At 42.8% G+C, this 23139-nt stretch overlaps 1 protein-coding gene across 13 annotated transcripts in view; it reads left to right on the top strand.

The window, feature by feature from the left end:
- The window catches only part of ARHGEF26 (Rho guanine nucleotide exchange factor 26), a 279113-nt gene that overhangs the window by 125049 nt on the left and 130925 nt on the right, over positions 1-23139 (top strand). For 6 of the 13 annotated variants that reach the window (XM_089910975.1, XM_089910976.1, XM_089910973.1 and 3 more), the window contains exons 12-14: positions 2717-2926; positions 16462-16529; positions 17817-17921. In XM_089910975.1, coding sequence (XP_089767101.1) covers positions 2717-2926; positions 16462-16529; positions 17817-17921 — 383 coding nt within the window. The other 7 variants (XM_089910969.1, XM_089910977.1, XM_089910971.1 and 4 more) reach the window with 4 other exon arrangements.

The raw sequence follows: 23139 nt of genomic DNA, 5'->3' as shown, positions 1-23139 counted from the left end.
CATCACTTCCCCCTATAAATGGAGCCTCCTTCTCCCCCGCCCCGGGCAATGAAGACTGCTGCCCTGTCCCGCCTGCTGTCTGCAGCACAGGGCGCAGATGTTTCGGATGTGTGAGATCCCCTCTCCAATAAACCACTGATGTCTCTGTCGCTGTTTCCGCGTTCTTTCTTCGGTCTCGAGGCTGGGCGGCTACGAGGCTTGTAGGCCTGCAGGGTGCAGCCTGACACCAGCTTTGCCAAAAATCGACTGCTTTGTTTCTGGTAAACACGGTCTTTTAAAAGTATAACTTTGTTTGTAAAGTGTATTACCCTGGTTCCTCCTTTTATAAAAATTATGTGACCTTTGATAAGCCTCATTTTGATATGAGAAATATTTTATATATTCTGAGTATGGTTGTGCTGGTCCGTTGGCGGTCTCAGGGGAGCTTTGGAGGTGATCCTGCCATGTGAACTTTCAGTTAATACAGACGATTACCCTAGCAACAAACAGACCTTATCAAAAGGCAGTGTTTTGCTTTTATAGATGATATAACTGTGTTTGCCAGTTTCGGAGGGGGAAGAATCTATCAAACTAAATTTTAAAAATGATTATAAAGTTTTTAAAGGAGAGTTACAGGGAGTGGTTGACAGGCAGATGCCCACCACCGAATGAAAAACTTTCTAAGAAATCTTGAACAAAATGGCCTGTTCTGAAATTCCTAGTACAGTTGGGCACAAGGATTTTTTTTATCTCTTAGCTCTCCTGAGTTCGTACATTTGCATTTATTATTAGGTAAGGTTATTATACGATATGGTTCCTAGAATACATTAAAATGTATTGCATGGTCATCCACGTACTCAGCAGTTATTATTGAGCTCTGCCGTGTTCAACTGAGAGTACACATAGAGAATAGAGGGGAGGTGTATCTAAGCAGAGTTGGGATTTGCCAAGGAAATGAGTGTGTCTGCAAGGAGTGATTGTAAGTACGTATCAAGAAATTCAAGTTGGATAAGTGAATAAGCATGAATGAGAGGACATGAAGGGTTTAAGGATGGAGGGAAAGGTGGTGGAGTGAGTGGGTTGTAGGAATGGTGGGTTAAAATTGTTGAGGTTGAGGATTAGAAGAGGTGAGCCAAAGAGATTGGCGGGGCTGGTTAGACAGAGGTGTTTGACGTTGGGATTGCAGAGAGGTTGCAGTTGGTGGTTGTGACAAGGTTGATTGTTGAAGGGGAAGTCAAGGAACTGAGAGGCTGGGGTAATGGAAGGATTGCCACATGGAAATTCAAGAAAGTAGTGTTGGAGAGTGACAGTAAGCCAGTAACTAAACGCATGAGTGAGGATGAGGCATGATCCAGGGGCCTGGAGATGACGGTGAGGATGAGATAGAGACTGATGGCATGAGCATCAAAGCTGGGGAGCTTCTGGGAGGACAAAGCGATCATTGTCTAGGAGTAATGAGACTCAGGCAGGCAGAGAGCCTTCAGAGGAGGCTGTGCTCTCTAGAACAGCCAAGTTTCTGTTAAGGCAACAAGGTAAAGGGAGAGTTCAGAGAAGAGGCTGAGGATTTAGAAGATTTTGTTGGATTCCCTAAATGAGGTGCATTTCTGGAGGATGCAGTGGAATGCTTCAGCCGAGGGGCTTAGGGAGGTGAGGCCCGATTAGGCATGTTCACAGCACTGTGCAGGTGAGAGTACATTCAGGGGAATGAAGTATACCAGGCAGTCTTGGGCATAAAAGCAGGGATAAAGGGCGTGGCGGGATCAGTCCTGGTGGTTTCTGAACAGGTGGTGAGGCCATGCATGTTAGAGAGAAGGATGGGTTGGGCGTCTTGCCAGAAGCAAGCAGACCTCTGGGGCTGTTCTTCCCTCCTGTGCCTGGTGGTTTGGAGGCTGCGAGTGCAGCTTCGCTACCCAGAGTGTGAGTAGGTTTGGGACGACCTCTATCCTGCAGATGGGGGTAAGGCTGGGGAAGTATAGCTGTTCAAGCCTTACCATGATGCACGCGTGTCTCACTTGTTGCAAGGAAATGCCAGGAAAATGTAAAATAAAACCTAGAGGGTTTAATAATTTTTTTAAAAATTTTTATTGGAGTATAGTTGATTTACAGTGTTGTGTTAGTACAGCAAAGGGCATCAGTTATACATGTACATATATCCACTCTTTTTTTAGATTCTTTTCTCATATAAGCCATTACAAAAAATTGAATAGAGTCCCCTGTGCTATACAGTAGGTGCTAATATTTGTTTTTAATATTGCTTTTATATGTAAGATAAAATTTAGTATACTACAGAAAAATAGTAATTAGCAGGTTTAATTTTGGAGGGTTATATTGACTCATACTCAGTAGATTAATTCAGAGTCCAATTCCTATTTTAAAATAAATCATTCTCAGGCTTCCCTGGTGGCGCAGTGGTTGAGAGTCCGCCTGCCGATGCAGGGGACGCGGGTTCATGCCCCGGTCCGGGAAGATCCCACGTGCCGCGGAGCGGCTGGGCCCGTGAGCCATGGCCGCTGAGCCTGCGCGTCCAGAGCCTGTGCTCCGCAACGGGAGAGGCCACAGCAGTGAGAGGCCCGCATACTGCAAAAATAATAATAATAAAATAAAAAATAAGATAAATCATTCTCTCCCTGTCCTCCTTCCCTCCCCTGCCACCTTCCCCGAAAATGTGATTTGAAAACCGATAATGTCACAGTCTCATCCACTGAATTACTGTGTTCTTTTTCCCTCTTCCTTACAGTGAAGAAAGTTACAATGTCAATGATTATTCCTTAAGAGATCAGCTACTGGTGGAGTCTTGTGACAGCGAAGAGCTTAATTCTTCTCCAGGGAAGAACAGTTCCACAGTGCTTTATTCAAGACAGAACTCTGCTAGTCACCTCTTTACGCTGACAGTCCTTAGTAACCACGTGAACGAGAAAGTGGAGATGCTGCTGGGAGCTGAGACTCAGTAAGTATGTGCGAGGAGAGGGTTTCAGAGTATCTGCTGTCGGTCTTCCCTACCTAATTACCCTTGGTCCACAGACTGCCTAAAAACAGTAAACTCTACCTACTATTTATTCTTTTTTACTGATTACCTGTTATGCACCAAGCATAGGTCTGGGTGCTTTATACAGATGCTTGTCTTCTCACTGTCATCTCTCAGTGTCCTGAGAGATGGATATTATTATTTTCATCCCCATGACTCCTGATGGACGTCTTGTGCTTTAGGTGGTGTGCTTTTATATTTACAGTGTTTTATAAATCATTTTATTTTAATCATTGATAAAATTATGACCCGGGAGCCCTAGGAATATGACCTAACTGGCAGTGTGATCCTAGGCCCTGAGTTTTCTTAGGTACTGAAATAGAAGTCATTTTCTATCACCTACCTTCGACCAGGCAGCAGAAAGACCAGTGATTTCTGTCAAAAGAGATAGATACTCAGTTTGGGGAAATACGTTTGTTGCAGGAAGGGGAACCCCTTCCAGGGCCTGAGAAAATGGGCTCCTGTCTAACACTTGGAAATGAATTGTGTGAGGAGACGTACGTACTGACAAAGCAAAAGACTATTGGGAAGGGGTGCCTGGGCGGAGAAGAGCAGGGTGAGGGAACCCAGGAGGACTGCTCTGCCATGTGGCTCTCGGTCTCAGGTTTTATGGTAATAGGGTTAGCTGTGGGGTTGTCTCTGACCAATCATCTTGCTTGTGCCCATATTTGATCTGACTCAGGGTCCTCCCTGGTGGTTCTCGCATCTCTCAGCCAAGATGGATCTAGCATGACCGTTTCTGGGAGGTTGGCGCACATTATGGGCTGGCGTCTCCTCCCTGCTTTCGGCCCCTCCCGAATTCTCCTGGTTAGTTTTCCACGGCAGCACCGTGTCCTTATCGGGACCTCCTGTTGTGAGACAACTCATGCAAGTGGTTAGCATCGTGCCTAGCCAAGGTGGGCAGCTTCGATCAACGGTTCCCTCACATGTTGATCCCTCTTTGCCATCCAGAGTTTATGCAGAGGCAGAAGCCATCCTGTTTGTGCCTGCAGTTTCACCAGCAGTTAGTAGGCAGTCCATCCTCACACAGGATGAAGGGAAGGGGGCTTAATTGTCAAGTCCCCCCGTGCTGCTACTGAACCAGACTTGGGTCTGCTTGCCCGTGCACAGTAAAGCCAATCTACTGACACCGGGTTGTGGTGAAGGAAAGTGCAGTGTTTATTGTAAAGGCACCAATACAAGGAGGATGGGTGACTCACTCTCTAAAAACCCCAAAATCCCCGAAGGCAAGGCCACGTGAGGGAGGGGGTCGCAGGGTATGTGATCAGCTCGTGCACAATTCTCTGATTGGTTGGTGTTGAGGTAAGAGGGTGGCTGACATTATGAATCCTTAGGTGCCAGTCGGTCTGGGGGCTCATGATCATCAAGTAGTTAAGTTCTTCCATTTGCTGGTGGTTTTAGCATCTGTAAAACAACTCAGGAAATGTGCATCAGATACTGTTACCTAGGTACTTCAGAGAGAGCAAAAACAGAGGGTTTTGGCGGGGTCGGGGTGATGTCTACCTTGGGAAGGCCCTGTAGGGTCCTGTTTGGTTACATTGCGATTTTGTCCATTTAGAGATAGCTGACCAATTTGTTTGGAAGCTGGAAACCTCCTCTTAGAACAATCATCATAGGCAGGTATTATGTTGGGTCAGAGGGTGGAACAGTGGAGGGAAAGGGGAAGTTCCCTAATTCTTGGTCCTCTGGGGTTCCTACACCCTCTCCCACTTGGCTCCTACATGGTGTGATTAAAATGGATCAGTAGCTCTTGAATAACAACCCTAAGACTGTAACAGAATCTTAGCGAAAGCCAAACCAAAGAGATAATCTCCACTTTTTAAGAGTATTTTAACAGGGTCCCTGGATTGTTAGAGAGATATAAGAAAAGAAAAAGAAGGAAAAAAGCCATCCACATAAAAACGATAAATGCTCATTTCATGTTTTTGGCACTAGAAGTAACTTTTCCAAAGGTGAAGAAAACCAAGAAGGGCAGGGTGATAGAAAGCTATTTGAGATTTAAAAACAGCCGAAAGAGAGTATTACAAATGAGCTCAAGAGCTAACAGAGGGAATGAATAAGAAAAGGAGCGGCATCCTCTGTGTTTGTTTATAAAACAAAGAAATACCTCTTCCTAAGGTCCCAGAATTCTTCCAGGAAACTGATGGAAAGTCCTGCTGCATTCCAAGGATGCTCCTCTATGTTTTCCCCTCTGGGGAGGGCACCTCCGGTGGGTGCAGTGCTTGCTGGTCTGTGCAGGTGACCAGCAGGGGACACACCCAAGACCAGGGCTGAGGAAGGCATTTCTTTGACTCTAAAAATGATGAAACCCCTTGGCTTGTGAAGACAGACCTAGACCTCTTCTGTTTGGGGAAGCCTCTCTTAAAAGAGAGAATTTAGTATGTCTGACCTTTGGATCTTAAAGGACTTTGAGGATGAAGAGTCTTTGGAGATTACTGCTTATTATAAAGAATTCTCAGAAATGAAGATTTTATTTTGTCTTTTTTAGTCAGGGAGAAAGTGTTGTTGGTTTCGCTTTACGTTTTCCTTTTCTCTGTGTTTATAAGGATTGTTTGCTCTTTATCAGCAGAGCTTTTCCTGACCGTCTCCTTCATAATTTATGTAATCTCTACTGCTGGTTTCTGAGATTATTTCAAGAGAGTAGGCCGTAAACCCGGCATGTCCAGTTTTTACACCAAGGCTAGATCCTTTGCTGGGACGTTCTGTAGCCTTTGTTCCACCCTCTTGCCTTTTGATCTTGCCATAGACTGAATGGATGTTCATTTCCTCAGTGAGAAATGTTCTCAGAATATCTAGTTATGTCACCCGTAAACCCGTGGGTATGACTCATATTTGTAGTTCTTTAATTAATAGCAAGAGAACATTCCAGAAGGGGCAGAGGGGCGGCTGTCTCCTTGGGTACGGAAGGAGTGACTCCCTCACTCTCCCCCCCCAACTCAATTACAGTTAAAGTAAATAACTGGACAAATACTTTTAAACCTACAAGGCATAAAGTATCATTAGTGCTGAAAGAAAATATATGACAGCTAGGATGCACTTTCCTTAAAAGAAAACACAACAAAACCAAAAAAACCCAATCAGCTTTTAAAACTCTAGCGGGTCGTTAACATGCTGTATTTGGAAATGTGCAGGCCAGCTCTGGGTTACCTGGTCTTGAGTAATCAGAGTTCCGGCCTATGTAGAATGTTTTCTTTGCTTCTAAGATTTGCCAGATGTATAGGCGAGTATGTTTTTTAACTTTTCTCTCTTTGATGTTATACATGGTTAAAATGGTCCATTAGCAATCTAGTTGAGAAGGTTTTCACCACCACCCAGGCCTTGAGTAATTGCAGAATTTCAGACCAGTCGATTACTGGCTATTTATTCTGTGGTTTGAAAAAGAATAGGGTTTGTACCTAAATATTTACCTTCTTTGAGAAACTGTTCCTAGTAGAGGCACCTGGGGCTATACGGAGTGTGAAATCGGCCGAAGGAAGGGTGCAGCTGTTTGGCACAAGGACGGTTCAACTATTATAAGGCAGTGAAGTTGTGGAAGAACAGATCAATAGCTTTGATTACATAAAGAATGCAGAAAAGCTCACCAAAAGGAAATGGGGCAAACGCTTAGTGAGCATCTGGGATGTGCCAGGCACAGGACCAGCTAGAGAGCATGAAGGGAGCCTTGGGTGTTTCTAGAGAAGGATGGTGCTTCCGAGCTGAAGCAGTTAAGTAAGATGACTGTACATCTTGGTTTCTTTGGGATCAGTGTTATTATGTCTGTTGTTCTGGCAAAATTAAGAATAGCACCCTCTTTGACTTTCCAAAGTGTCTTTAGACGATAAAATATGTTGTGACCCTAATTCTAGGTCTGTAGTCCAACTCCCTCAGTTTTCTCCCAGATGTAAGATGAGACTCAAAAAGGTGAAGTGATTTGCCTAAAGCCACACAGGAGGTGAGTTACTGCCAAAATGGGACTAGACCCTGACCTTCCTGAATCTGAAATTCTTTCTAATAACAAATTTTAAGCTTCTTACTGAGAAGCTGCCATCTCGGAGACTATTCCACCCCCATCTTGCTGTTCAACTTGGCCTTGTTCTGGCTCTGGAAGGGAAACTCCAGGAAGCTAGTTGCTATTAAATGTGAAAAACTACTAAAATGTGACTTTTTAAGTTCATAGACTTAAAATGAAAAAGTTTGTGGTAAATTTAAGGCATCATATGGTTTGAAATATTTTATAATAAAATGCTGACTAGATGTTGCATCCCTCAAACTATCTTCCATTTAAAACTTCCTTTTTTGTTCCTTTGCCTATGTTTTTCCTACTTCCTGGAATGCCCTTCTCAGAACTCCTCGAATTACCAAATATCTTACTTCTCAGGGCTCACGCCAAGTGCCAAGTCTTTCCTCTACAAGGAGGCCCCTCAGTGATCTTGTCCCCGAGAATTCCAAGTGCTTGCTGTGTGTGCCCCTCTTGTTAGTTCATTTTTCTCCTCCTGTTTCCTGTCTTGCCCACCCTCTGCCGTACAACTCCGGGCCCCCAACCCACCCCTAAGTCTCTCCTTCCCTTTACGGCTGCACTTCTCAAGAGAGCAGCTTTCATTTCTCCCTATTTACTCAGTGAATTTTTATTGTGCACCAGCATCCTTTCAGGTGCTATTCTAAGTGCTGGGACGTAGCAGATCCCTGCCCTCTGGGGGCTTCTGTTCCACTGAAAAACCTGTGCCTGTGTGCCTCCTGCCCTCAAGGAGGTGGCTTTGGTGGCACTGAACTTTTGCCAGGCTGCCTGGGTAGATGGCCTACAGTGAACTGGGATGGTGGGAAAGCATTTCTTCATCCAATTTTAAAAATAAATAAGTGCAGTGGAAACAGTAAAGCCAGGAATGTATTCCGGAGTGTGAAGTGCTGGGATGGGGATCTGTCCTCTAAATTAGATGGCAGAGGAAGACTTCTCCAGGTGACATTTGGGACTGAGCCCTGAGTGCCTGGAAGGAATCCATCCATGGGAAAATGCAGGGCCAGAACGGTCCAGGCAGAGGGCACAGCAAGTGCCAAACTCCTAGGGAAACAAGTTCAAGGCCATCAAACTTGGCTTGAACATAGTGAAATTGGCTAGATCAGAATAAACCAGGGAAAGAGTGGGTGGTTGAGAGGCTGGTGGAGCCCAGAGCATTTTATTTATTGATTTATTTAAATTTATTTATTTATTTGGCTGTGTTGGGTCTTCGTTTCTGTGTGAGGGCTTTCTCTAGTTGTGGTGAGCGGGGGCCACTCTTCATCGCGGTGCGCGGGCCTCTCACTATCGCGGCCTCTCCTGCTGCGGAGCACGGGCTCCAGACGCGCAGGCTTAGCAGTTGTGGCTCACGGGCCTAGTTGCTCTGCGGCATGTGGGATCTTCCCGGACCGGGGCACGAACCCGTGTCCCTTGCATCGGCAGGCGGACTCTCAACCACTGCGCCACCAGGGAAGCCCCACCCCAGACATTTTGAGAAGCACTGGTTTAGAGCCTCGTAGGCTGGAATGGGGAGTTCCATGGAAGACTGGTGTGGACACAGGAGTTTCAATGGGGAGAGCAGTTAGGGTCCTGTTGCATTAGTCCAGGGGAGTCTTTTAATGATTTTTAAAAACTTATTTATTTATTTTTGGCTGCATTGGGTCTTTGTTGCGGTGCGTGGGCTTCTCGTTGCGGTGGCTTCTCTTGTTGCAGAGCATGGGGCTCTAGAGCGCAGGCTCAGTAGTTGTGGTGCATGGGCTCAGTAGCTGTGGCTCATGGGCTCAGTAGTTGTGGCACACAGGCTTAGTTGCTCCGTGGCATGTGGGATCTTCCTGGACCAGGGCTTGAACCCGTGTCCCTTGCATTGGCAGGTGGATTCTCAACCACCGCGCCACCAGGGAAGTCCCAGTCCAGGGGAGTCTTGATGTTGGGATGGACTGTGGTCTGTGCGAGGATATGGAAACCTAACATTGTGGAGGTGGAGACAACAGGACCAACTGAAGGACAGGATGAGTTGGGGTAGCTGTCAGTGAAAGAGAGGAATCGATGATGCTTTGGGTTTTTGGCTTGAGCAGCTGACGCCCTATATTGAGTTACTCCTTGACCGTCTTCAGTATGGCGTCTTCCTCTGTCACCCAGTTGAGGGCGCTCCATCAGAAGATGAGCAGTGGCTTCCTAGGTACCACACCCAGCAGTCCAGTCTTCCGCTTTACCTCTAATATCATTTAATTTTGTTAGCTGCCCAGCTCTCTGACGCTAACCCCCTTTTTGAGATGTTCTCAAGCTGTTATCTGTGTGCTCTTAGTTTTTCTCCCACATGGAACCTTTCCTCTTCACTTCCCCTTCAGAAATGCAGCCTGCCTGGAACCAGTCATCATCAGTACGCTCTGCTTTCCCTGACACACACACTTCTGTAAATGGTACCCTTGACACCATTTCAAGTTACACAGTCTGGAGACTTGGTGTCATTTCTGATGCTTCTAGATCTGAACAGATCCATCCTGGACTGGTTCTTCCTGTATGAAACGCTGTTGCATCTTCCCACATGTTTCCATCCCAATACCTCCTTCCCAGGGCAACCCACACATCCTTTATCTTTTGAACCACCCTCAAAGCCTCCTAACCATTCTTCTCTCCAGTCAGTTCTTCACAGTTTTATTACTAATCCCCACACTCAGCTTCAGTTTTGTCCTTTTCTCACTTTGTATGTAGCAGGTTCCCAATAAATATTTTTTTGGAAATGCCCTACAATTAATAAAATTTACTTTTCTATATCCAAGGCAAGGTAGCAGCATGTAGAGAAATACTGCTCCTCTATGTCTCTATTCACTGGGGTTTTTGTTTGTTTGTTTTGTGCTGCTAGAGCAAGTTTTATCTAAATTCCACTTGTTTTTCAACATTTGCTGTCAAGGATGTAGTTAAACTTTTTTTTTTAGCATGTACCTCTAAGCCATACTGTGTTATATCTGTATGCTTGTTAAAGATCTTAAGTCATTGCATTATTAATGAGACAGTGTTTGGTGGAAAATACAGCAGCTTACCCTTGGTAAAAGGACAAAGGAGGAATGTTTTACTAATGTCATTTTTCCCTCTGGGTCTTGCAAGAGGAATGTTCAAGGCCGAGAGCCCCCTTTGTCTGCCTTCATTAAAATGAAGCCCAGACAGCTGCAGCTGGCACAGAGCAACGCTGTGGCAAGTGGCGTCCTTGGCTTCCTGCGTCCATAATGGAATTTGGATGGCATTTGGGTCCAGCCTGTGCAGAGATGAGACACAAGGACACGTTCAGTAATGAACGAAAACTTTCTTCACTCGTTCTATTTAGCTATGAGATATAATCACCTTAAGCTGTAAGCAAAGGCCCTTCTCAAAGTTTCTGTCTCACAAATTGAACCAGACGCCTAATAGTCCTGTCAGCCATTCTGACAACCCATTCCTGGGCCCTCCTGATAAAGGGGCATTGTTTGCGGGCAGTCTTTTGCTCTCTTCCTGCTTCTGTTAATGATTTAATTAACAGGAAGTAAATAGGATGGGATAAAATTGTAAATAGTACGTCTGACATACTCTTCATCCTTGAAGAAAAATCCACATAGAGATCACAATTTGTATGGAAAAAAATGTATTTATTACAGATTGTAGTATTTTTTCTTCATTGAATCTGGAATCTATGTCCAATAATCTTTTACATTTGTACAGTGCCCGTCAAGGTACTTAAATCTTTGGTGATTCCTCATCACTGACCTCCAGTAAAACAGGAGAGCAGGTGATGGTGTGGGTCTTTTTTCCAAGGAAACAGGTAGTTGATCCACTTAAGGTTAACTTCAGGATTCTGGACCAGACTAGGTCTCATGAGCTGTTTGATATGATAAACAGGAAACAGTTGATTTAACTATATAACATGTCATGGAATCTAAATTTCTAGAACTCTTAGTGGGCTAGGGGAACTACTTTGCTTTGGTTAGATTTTTCTTTTTGCGGTACGCAGGCCTCTCACTGTTGTGGCCTCTCCTGTTGCGGAGCACAGGCTCCAGACGCACAGGCTCAGCGCCATGGCTCACGGGCCCAGCTGCTCGGCGGCATGTGGGATCTTCCCGGACCGGGGCACGAACCCGCGTCCCCTGCATCAGCAGGCGGACTCTCAACCACTGCGTCACCAAGGAAGCCCAGATTTTTTAAATTAGTAAGTTGAGCTGGTGTCCAGTTTTATAAGGCTTTGTTGCACAGCATTCATGAGGACGATTTTTCCCCTGTGGGTTTTCTTTAATGGATCAGCTTATTGAACTCATCTCGTTGAATTGAATGTGTGAGAGAAAGAACAAAAACAGCCATCTCCATAATCCTACTCCTTAGGAAGACTTTTTTCCCAAAGGCCATGGGTACAGGAGTTTCACAAGGAACCATAGGTAAGTTTGTAGGCTGTGAAACGGAGCACAAAAGCTATACATCTGGTCAAATGCCATTTTTAAAGGGACAAAAGAAAGGTTAAACAGCAGCTGAGGTCTCTTCACTTCTATTGAAAATCCAGGCAGACCCCCCTCCAGTGGTGAAGCCCTTTGTGGGCGTTTGTTCCATTCCGTCTCATTCACAGTCCTAACCTCTGTTTCAAACCCTGCTTTCTACTTTCTTAGTGTGGATCTGTGTTTTCTAGCAGATGCCTGGTATTCAATGCGAAGTCCAGCTTGGCTGTATCTTCAACCTTTGTGTAATTAAGTTTAAACCTACGGTGCTTAATTAATCATATGAGGGACAGGACAAGATACTGTGACAGCTGACTCCTGAGTGGGGAGCTTCAGGATGGTTTTATAAGGAACATCATTTCATGCCGTGCACAGAGAAAGGACTGCGCTTCCAGATATTTATGTTGAAACGGTCTCTTCTCAACTCTCAGATGGGTTTTATTTAGAGGGCGCCACCCCAGCACATTGCACAATGTGTTGGATTCTGTGTGCATTTGTCTTTTGCTCCGTCTGCTCCCTCATTGAAGGAAGGTTGTGAAGTGCAAGAGGCTCCATTTTACTCACTTGGCAGCCCCAGCCTGGCACAGGACTCCTGCAAAGGCAGGGACTTGGTGAATGTTGTTTGAAGGAAGGGAAGGGTCAGGAGCGCCTTAGAAGTTGATCTGCCCCAGGTCCCCATTAGCGGCATTGCTGACTGTGGCACTTTGGGCAAAGGGAAATCTCAGTAAGCTGGGTGTGGCGTGGATTGTGAATTCATGTTGATTGCCTTACCTCGTCCCTGGAGAAAATAGCTGTCTGTGTGTGAGCCTTGGACTTAATATCTAAATTTAATAATGGATATGTCTAGGCCCGGGGTTTTCTTGTTCTTGGAGTTCCATTTTATGTGGAGTGAGTCTCCTCCCTGCTTTAGAGATGCAGTGCTTTCTGCCTCATGATAGGAGGGAGCTCCTTGGCATGGCTCTCGGAAGCCCTGGGTAATGTTGTGTGGTTTTAATGGCATCTCAGAGGGGGTGGGACTGATTCAATTGAAGTCATTTCAAGAAGCAGCTCCTTTCAGTGAGGCAATAAGGACTGTCTTGCTCTGTCCTCTGGAGCCCCTGTGAGGGGCTGCCTTGTCGAAGGGATGCCATTAGCATCCAGGCAGCATGCTACAGGAGTGAAAGATTTCACCTGGACTTCAAGAAACTGGCTGCAGGGTGAGGCTGCCGCTAAAACCGGCCACTCAAATGCCAGAGACGGTCCATGGCTGGGAGATCTGACTTGAAGGACTGCAGACAGCAGTTAGGGCCATGTGAAAATGTCATGGTAAGCCAAAGATGAATCTGACATGTCTGGGTATGGCATGTGGAGACGTAAATGGATCGTTTTAGGTTACTCTTCGCGAACAGCTCTTCCATCCTTAAGATATTGTTTAGCTTTCAATTGCCTTTGTACTTTGGAAATTCTAGTTGAGCCTGAATTTTAAAAATCTTACCCAACAAAGAGATGTCAAAGATTTAAGTGTTTGCTTGGGATTATCTGAAAGGAGGTTGTGCTTTACTTGTTCCTTATAAAACCACCCTGAAGTCTTTTTGTCCTGTATTAGAGACAAAGTTTTTAAAAGCAAGACAGTGTCATCAATTTTTACATAAACTGTGCATATTACTACTTGACTCAGCAGCTCGACCAGGGCCCAGCCTCAGTTTCTTCTTTTAAGTCAGTCTGTCTTTCAGCAGACTGCAGTTTCCACCCTTCCTGCGGTCCCTCGTTATTTTGTAAGCACCTGCTAGGGGGCACCACCTCTTTGATCCCCGGCTGCCTGGCGTATATTCTGACTCTACCACTTAGCAGTTTTACTGTGAGCAGGTACTTAACAGTTCAGACTTCAGCTTCGTCCTCTGAAAAAAATTGGGAATAATAACGGTAATACTTGCAAGACGGTTGTAATGATTAGACTAGATGGTACTCGCCAAAAAGCACAGTACCTGGCGTATATGTGATCCCTTATGCTATTTAGAACAAGATCCAGTTACTGTCCTTAGGGAGTTTATGGCCCAGTCAGAGAAACAGACAAGTCCATAAAAGATCGGGGGTCAATGAGTAGTAGTGATTTATATTTATTTATATATATATATATATATATATATATATATATGTATATATAGTATATACTATATATATAGTAGTGAGGTCAGGGTTTACAGAGCTCCTGTTATGTGCAGGCAGTTACGGAGATAAGATGCCTGGCTTCAGGAGGCCTACAGCTGCCAGGCAGTGTGACAGAGCTGTGCAGAGGGGGGCGTGAGAACAGGATTCTCAAGAATGGGATGGGGACGGAAGTGTGGGCTCACACATCAGAGGCGGCCACCTGGAGGAGGTGAGGCTTGTGTTTTCAATATTGAGTTAGATGTGTTGAACAAAAGAAGCCAGATACCAAAGTGGACAATATTATAGGATTCCATTTTCATAAAGTTCAAGATTGGCAAAACTTGTCTATGTGATGGAAATCAGAACAGCAGTTACCTTTGCAGGAGGTTACTGATCGGAAAGGGACAAAAAAGGAACCTCCTGGCACGTCTGTGTCTTGATCTGCGGGCATGTGTACGTGGCTGTACCTAAGTAAACACAGATCTGTATACACTTAAGATTAGTGCAGTGTTTTATGTGTGTGTTCTTCAATAAAGCAATCAAATAGGGATGATGAGTGGGCACAGCTCGGTAAAAACAGGGGGAAGGAAGGTCGTACTTGAGAGAGAGAAGAACAAATAGGAAAGGTGTGGAATAGCATGTTGACTTCCAGACTGTAAGAAGTCTGCTCTGTCTGGATGGAAGGATGGATACACGTCGCGGAGTGAAGATAGAGTGATGGTGAGAAGCATCTTTTAGGTGCAGGCCGTTGTGGGAGAAAAAAAAAATTTTTTTCTCCAAGTTTTTTTGTTTAAAGTACCAGGCATAAAGGCATCTTTTTTTTTTTTTTTTTTTACTTTTTAAAAAATTTAAGTATAGTTGATTTTACAACATAGTGCCAATCTCTGCTGTATAACAGAGTGACTCAGTTTTACACATTTTTACATTCTTTTATTAATATTCTCTTCCATTATGGTTTATCCCAGGAGATTGGATATAGTTCCCTGTGCTATACAGTAGGACCTGTTGTTTGTCCATTCCAAATATAATAGTTTGCATCTACCACCCCCAAATTCCCAATCCATCTCTCCCTTTCCCCCCTCCCCCTGACAACCACAAGTCTGATCTCTATATCTGTGAGTCTGTTTTAGAGATAGGTTCATTTGTGCCATATTTTAGACTCCACATATAAGTGATATCATATGGTATTTGTCTTTCTCTTTCTGACTTACTTCACTTAGTATGATAATCTCTGGGTCCATCCATGTTGCTGCAAATAGCATTATTTCATTCTTTTTTATGGCTGAGTAATATTCCATTGTATATATGTACCATATCCTCTTTATCTATTCATCTGTCGATGGACATTTAGGTTGCTTTCGTGTCTTGGCTCTTGTAAATAGTGCTGCAGTGAATATTGGGGTGCATGTCTTTTTGCATTTGAGTTTTGTCCGGGTATATGCTCAGGAGTGGGATTGCTGGATCATATGTTCTATTTTTAGTTTTCTGAGAAACCTCCATACTGTCCTCCATAGTGGCTGCACCAAGTTATATTCCCACCAACAGTGCAGGAGGGTTCCCTTTTCTCCACACCCTCTCCAGCATTTGTTATTTGTAGACTTTTTAATGATGGCCATTCTGACCGGTGTGAGGTGATACCTCATTGTGGTTTTGATTTGCAGTTCTCTAATGATCAGTGATGTTGAGCGTCTTTTCTTTGTGCCTGTTGGCCATCTGTATGTCTTCTTTGGAGAAATGTCTATTTAGATCTTCTGCCCATTTTTTGATTGGGTTGTTTCTTTTTTGATTTTGAGTTGCATGAGCTGTTTGTATATTTTGGAGATTAAGCCCTTGTCAGTTGCATCATTTGCAAATATTTTCTCCCATTCCATAGGTTGTCTTTTTTTTTTTTCTGGTTTCCTTTGCTGTGCAAAAGCTTATAAGTTTGATTAGGTCCCATTTCTTTTTTAAAATTTTTATTTTTTATTTCTATAAGGCATCCCTTCTTAAGAAGGTAGAGTGGCATAGTAGAAACTGACCTTTCATTTGGGTCGCTTACCTCTGAACTTCTGTGCAGTCTTCTCATCCCTTAAACAGGCTTTTGGGAAGCTTACAGGAAATAATGGATGTCAAGTGCTGTATCTGCCATGTAAATGCTTCTTAAAAGATTTTCAAGTGTGTATGTGTGTGTGGTTTATTTAATCATAGTGCTAATACTTGACTTTCCAAATCAAAAACCTGGTTACTATATTATGGAGTAATGCTTGCTCATCTGAAACTTTTGATCCTTTAGTTAAATAATTATTCTGTTTCATGTAATTGTAGCTTAATATTGTTTAAAAGCTTTTGGTTGTTTTTTATCTTAAAAATATTTTTTTTCCTGTAATCACTAAATTATTGTAAGCATTTGAGAACAAAGAATTTCTATTTCACTAAGGCTCATACTTGGCAACATTTGTTGTATGAGGAACAGAACTTTAAATAATGTCAGGTTTCTCATTTATGTGGAAATGGGTTGTGAGTGTGGGGGAAGGAAAAGAGGGGAGGGAGTGGCAAGAGACTGATTTACTAGGATTTTTTTAAGTGAAATTTACTTTTTTGAAACGTTAAACATCAGATTATATGAAATATCTTTTTGTGATTATAATGTATTAGTGTAATCAGATATTTGTTAAATGATGAGAAATTCCACTTAATAACAAGCTAAATTCATTCAGAATCTTTTGAGATTTCCCAGATGATCATTTTTATTTTAGTAATCGTTTTTCATTTTTAAATAACTCTTACCCTAGCTTTGAAGGCCAGCCACTTACCTCTCTAGAGCATGTCTGCCCTGTTTTCAGGGAATGCCTTTGCATTCTAGAACATACTTCATTCTGTGTCTAAGCACCACTGAATCTCTCAACGGATCTGCCCTCTGTGTTTAGGAGCGAGCGAGCCCGCTGGATAACTGCCCTGGGACACAGCAGCGGGAAGCAGCCTCCAAACCGAACCTGTAAGTACCTGGAGAGCCGTCTGCTCTGGAACGTGGAGGGCTCTGCCCCCTGCTGGTCACTGGGTTATTAGTGGTTAACCTCCACAGTACCTGCTTTGTAAGTTTTCTCCAAGATTTCCTTCCTGCCGCCCCTCCTCAGCTCTGGATGCTCCCTGCTTTGGAAGTCAAGGGGACTGAATTCAAAGTGCAGTTCTTTGCTGTGTAAACATGGCAGATCACTGCATAGCCCTTCTGAGCCTCTTAAATCATCTGCAAGTTAGGTGCATTATTATATACAACACGGCATTATGACAGTGAGGATTAAGTTAAATTTACATTGAAAGCCCTGCTTATACTATAAAGCTCTTAAATTTCTAGCTGTTATGGGCAATAGTAGCATGTTTAAACCTTCTCCATACTGACAGTGTGAATCTAAGCTGAAATGGATTTTTAACCTTAAGGTAAATTACTTTACCCTTCCTTTTGACTTTTTTTTAAATTAATATTAAAAAATATATTTTATTTTTCTAGGGAACTCGCTACTGGTACAGTAAAGATTAGTGTCATATGCTGAGCATCTTGTTATGCTGCTCTGCATGATTCCAGCTGGAAGGTCAAATTCAAAGAATTAGGGCAGCAAGAGTGGATTCCTGGAGCACTCAAAAATCATAGTTTTAAGCTTAGAGTCAGAGCTGAAGTGACTGGTTTGAAAGTTCTCTGGAATCAAGTTTCATATTAAAAAAACCGAGTAAAAAGGCCAGCCAGTAGGAAGTCACTGAAGTAAAAATTGATTTGTTATGATCGAGAATTTGGGGGAAACTAAAATGTTTTCTAACCAACTTTTGCTTGGAGCTCCTTTTATTTCTAAACTCTGGCAGCTTTTATGTGCTGTTGGGTGGGCTGGGGGAGCACCCTGGATGAGAGCCAGGAGAACTGGATAGATTTTGGATTTTATCCTCATGGCCTTGGCACATACCTAATCTATCTTGACTCAGTTTCCCCAATGCACAGTGACTGTTTTCTGCTCTATTGTGTGATGTATCTAATGACTTCTTATCAAGGCTATTTTTGAGGGGATTCATGTATCATAAAAGGCCTCTCTCAATTCTGAGCTTCTAAAATCCTAAAGCTCTTAGCCAAGTAAGAGAATTCCTGGGAAAGATTTTCTGCTTTTTAGGAGTCTACCTTGTTTCTATCTGTGCTGGCTCTGATTGCACAGAAAGACTAAGTAAATGCAGAATATTGATTTGTACCTGTTTTGTTTTTCCACTGCTACCGGAAGTTCATTATGTCCCCTTTTGCCCTTAGCACTGACCCAAGTGGAAATCATTAGATCATTTACTGCCAAGCAACCAGATGAACTCTCCCTGCAGGTGGCGGATGTGGTCCTCATTTATCAGTGTGTCAGCGATGGTGAGTGGGAGTGTTCTGATGGGGGCGCTGGTGGTTCAGGGTCTCATTTTGTCATCACTGCTTATATTCCCTATCCCTTTGGTTTCCTCATATGCGCCTGCCTCTCCTTTATCTACACTTTATTGCTTCTAAATGTTTTTTTAATAGGATCCGGTCACATGGTTGTTCACTTAGAAAATAAAAGTCAGTTGGGAGACAAGATGGCAGAGTAGAAGGACTCGTAAGCTCACCTCTTCTCACGAGCATACCAAAATCACAGCTAATTGCCGAACAACCGTTGATAAAAAAAAAAAAGGACTGGAACCTACCAAAAAAGATTTTCTGTATCCAAAGGCATGAAGAAGAAACCTAATGAGATAGTAGGAGAGGTGCGCTCATGATATAATCAAATCCCATACCCCCCCCCCAAGTGGGTGACCCACAAACTGGAGAACAATCATATCACAGGAGTTTTCCCACAGAAGTAAGAGGTCTGAGCCCCATGTCAGGCTCCCCAGCCTGGGGGTCTGGCATATAGGAGGAGCAGCCCCCAGAGCATTTGGCTTTGAAAGCCAGTGGGGCTTGAGTGCAGGAGCTCCACAGGAATGGGGGAAACAGAAACTTTACTCTTGGAGGGCTCACACAAGGTCTCGTGTGCACCAGGACCCAGGGCAAAAGCAGGTCTGTCCCAGGCTCCTATGAAGTCACTACCTGTGGGTCTTGGAGGGGCTCCTTAGAAGTGGGGGGTTGGCTTTGGCTTACTGTGGGTACATAGACACTGGTGGCAGACATACTGGGCTACATTCAACCACATGAACAATTCTGGTGGATGACATATTGGCTCATTAGTACCAAGACCTGGCTCCACCCAACAGCCTGTCGTTCCAGTAGTGGGACACCTCAGGCCAAACGACCAACAGGGTAGGAACACAGCCCCACCCATCAGCAGACAGGCCGCCTAAAGACTTCCTGAACCAGACCCACCCCATGACACGGCCCTGCCTCCAGAGGGCCAAGATCCAGCCCACTTCACCAGGGGCAGACACCAGAAGCAAGAAAGCTACGATCCAGCAGCCTGCAGAGCCGAGTACACAAATGCAGATCAGAACCTACCCTGAGACCAGTTGGTCCCTGGCCCTTGGGTGATGAGAAGGGAGTGTACTGCTGAAACACACAGGACATCCCCTATAGAGGGCCACTTCTCCAGTCTTGAGAAACATAACTAACTTTCCTCATACATAAAAATACAAACAGAAATTTAAACAAAGTGAGATGGTAGAGGAATATGTTCCAGAATGAAGGAACAAGATAAAAGCCCAGAAAAACAATTTACCTGACGCAGAGATAGGCAGTCTACCTAAGAAAGAATTCCAAGTGATGATCGTAGAGATGATCCAAGAATGTGGGAAAATAGATGCACAGAGCTAGAAGTTACAAGAAGTTTTTAACAAAGAGTTAGAAAAGATAAGAACAACCAAACAGAGTTGAAGAATACAGTAATTGAAATGAAAAGTGCACCTAGAAGGAATCAATAGCAGAATAAATGAGGCAGGAGAATTGATAAGTGAGCTGGAAGACAGAGTGGTAGAAATCACTGCCACAGAACAAAGAAAAAAGAATGAAAAGAAATTAAGACAGTACAAGAGACCTGGGACAACATCAAATGCACCAACATTTGCATTATAGGGGTCCCAGAAGAAGAGAGAAAGGTCCTGAGAAGATATTTTAAGAGATAATAGCTGAAAAATTCCCTAACACGAGAAAGGAAATAGTCACTCAAGTCCAGGAAGCACAGAGTCCCATACAGGATAAACCTAAGGAAGAAGACACTGAGACACACAGTAATCAAACTGACAAAAATGAAAGATATAAGAGAATCCCCATAAGGTTATCAGCTGATTTTTCAGCAGAAACTCTGCAAACCAGAAGGGTGTGGCACGGTATATTTAAAGTGATGGAAGGGAAAAACCCACAACCAAGAATACTCTACCCAGCAAGGTTCTCATTTAGATTTGATGGAGAAGTCAAAAGCTTTACAGACAGGCAAAAGCTAAGAGAATTGAGCACCACCAAACCAGCTTTACAACAAATGCTAAAGGAACTGCTCTAGGCAGTAAAGAAAAGGCTACAACTAGAAACAAGAAAATTACAAAATGGGAAAGCTTACCGGTAAAGGCAAACATAAAGGTAGGAAATCATCCACACAGAAATATGATATCTAAATCAGTAATCATGAGAGGAGAGTACAAATGCAGGATATTTGGAATGCATTTGAAATTAAGAGATCAGCAACTTAAAACAATCATGTATATATATGGACTGCTGTATGAAAACCTCATGGTAACCAAAAATGTATAATAGATATACACACAAAAAAGAATCCAAACGACACTAAAGATAATCATCAAATCACAAGAGAACAAAAGAGAAAAGAAGGAAAAGGACCTACAAAAACAAATCCAAAGCAATTAACAAAACAGCAATAAGAACATACATATTGTTACCTTAAACGTAAATGGATTAAACGCTGCAACCAAAAGACATAGGCTGGCTGAATGGATACAAAAACAAAACCCGTATACAGGCTTCCCACAAGAGACCCACTTCAGATCTAGAGACACGTACAGACTGAAAGTGAGGGGATGGAAAAGGGAATTCCAAGCAAAAGGATTTCCAAATCAAAGAAAGCTGGAGTAGCAATACTCATATCAGACAAAATGGACTTTAAAATAAAGACTGTTAAAAAAGACAAAAAAAAGGACACTACATAATGATCAAGGGATCAATCCAAGAAGATAGAACAATTGTAAATACATATGCACTCAGCATAGGATCACCTCAATATATAAGGGCAAATGCTAACAGCTGTAAAGGGAGAAACTGACAGTAACACTATAATAGTGGGGGACTTTAACACTTCACATCAATGGACTGATCATTCAGACAGAAAATCAATAAGGAAACACAGGCCTTATATGACACTCTAGACATCGACTTAATTGATATTTATAGAGCATTCCATCTGAAAGCAGCAGAATACACATTCTTTTCAAGTGCACATAGAACATTCTCCAAGGTAGATCACATGCTGGGCCACAAAGCAAGCTTTGGTAAATTTTAAAAAATTGAAATAATATCAAGGCATCTTTTCTGACCACAACACTATGAGATTAGAAATCAACTACAAGAAAAAAACACCAACATGTGGAGGCTAAACAATATGCTACTAAAGAACCAATGGATCTCTGAAGAAATCAGAGGAAATCAAAAAATACCTAAAGACAAATGAAAATGAAAACATGATGATCCAACCCTATGGGATGCAGCAAAAGCAGTTCTAAGAGGAAAAGTTTATAGTGATACAAGCTTACCTCAGGAAACAAGAAAAATCTCAAATAACCTACCTAACCTCACACCTAAAGCAACTAGAGAAAGAACAAAACCCAAAATTAGTAGTAGGAAAGAAATCATAAAGATCAAAGCAGAAATAGAGACTAAGAAAACAATAGAAAAGGTCAATGAAACTAAAAGCTGGTTCTTTGAAAAGATAAACAGAATTGATAAACCTTTAGCCAGACTCATCAAGAAAAAAAGGAAGGGCCCAAATCAATAAAATTAGAAATTAAAAAGAAGTTATAGGGGCTTCCCTGGTGGCGCAGTGGTTGAGAGTCCGCCTGCCGATGCAGGGGACACAGGTTCATGCCCTGGTCCGGGAAGATCCCATATGCCGTGGAGTGCCTGGGCCCGTGAGCCATGGCTGCTGAGCCTGCGTGTCTGGAGCCTGTGCTCTGTGATGGGAGAGGCCACAACAGTGAGAGGCCCACATACCGCAAAAAAAAAAAAAAAGTTATAGCTGACACCATGGAAATACAAAGGCCCATAAGAGACTACTACAAGCAACTATATGCAAATAAATTGGATAACCTAGAAGAAATGGACAAATTCTTAGAAAGGTGCAATCTCCCAAGACTGAATGAGGAAGAAGTAGAAAACATGCACAGACCAATTACAAGTACTGAAATTGAATCTGTGTTTTAGAAACTCCGAATAAACAAAAGTCCAGGACCAGATGGCATCACAGGCGAATTCTACCAAACATCTTCCCAAACATCTAGTGAAGAGTTAACACATATCCTTCTGAAACTATTCCAAAAAACTGCAGAGGACGGAACATTTCCAAACTCACTCTATGAGGCCATGATCATCCTGATACAAACCCTCAGCTAACATCATACTCAATGGTGAAAAGCTGAAAGTATGTCTTCTAAGATCAGGAACAAGACAAGGATGTCCACTCTCACCACTTTAATTCAACATAGTTTTGGAAGTCCTAGCCACAGCAATCAGATGAAAAAAAAAGGAATTCAAATTGGAAAAGAAGAAGTAAAATTGTCACTGTTTGCAGATGACATGACACTGTAAATGACACTATAAATAGAAAATCCTAAAGATGCTACCAGAAAACTACTAGAGCTCATCAGTGAATTCAGTGAAGTCACAGGATACAAATTAATACACAGAAATCTGTTGCATTTCTATACACTAATAGCAAAAGATCAGAAAGAGAAATTAAGGAAAGAATCCCATTTACCGTTGCATCAATAAGAATAAAATGCATAGGAATAAACCTACCTAAGGAGACAAAATACCTGTACTCTGAAAACTATAAGATGCTGATAAAAGAAATTGAAAATGACACCAACAGATGGAAAGGTATACTGTGTTCTTGGATTGGAAGAATCAATGTTGTCAAAATGACTCTGCGAGCCAAGGCAATCTACAGATTCAACACAATCTCTATCAAATTACCAATGACATTTTTCACAGAACTAGAACAAAAAATTTTACAATTTGTGTGGAGACACAAAAGACCATGCATAGCCAAAGAAAAGAGAGCTGGAGAAATCAGGCTTCCTGACTTCAGACTATACTGTAAAGCTACAGTAATCAAAACAGTATGGTACTGGCACCAAAACAGCACATAGATCAATGTAACAGGTTAGAAAGCACAGAAATAAACCCATGCACCTATGACGACTTAATCTACAACAAAGGAAGCAAGAATACACAATGGAGAAAAGACAGTCTCTTCAATAAGTGGTGCTGGGAAAACTGGACAGCTACATGCAAAAGCATGAAATTAGAACATTCTCTAACACCACACACAAAAAGAAAGTCAAAATGGATTAAAGACCTAAATGTAAGACCAGATATGATTAAAAACTACTAGAGGAAAACA

The sequence above is a fragment of the Delphinapterus leucas genome, chromosome 4, assembly GCF_059928025.1.
Source record: "Delphinapterus leucas isolate spDelLeu-1000000601 "Yukka" chromosome 4, BTC_Dleu_Yukka2, whole genome shotgun sequence".
Taxonomy (NCBI): Eukaryota; Metazoa; Chordata; class Mammalia; order Artiodactyla; family Monodontidae; genus Delphinapterus; species Delphinapterus leucas.
The sequence above is the reverse complement of the archived record's forward strand: the minus strand, read 5'-3'. Positions and strand labels throughout refer to the sequence as shown.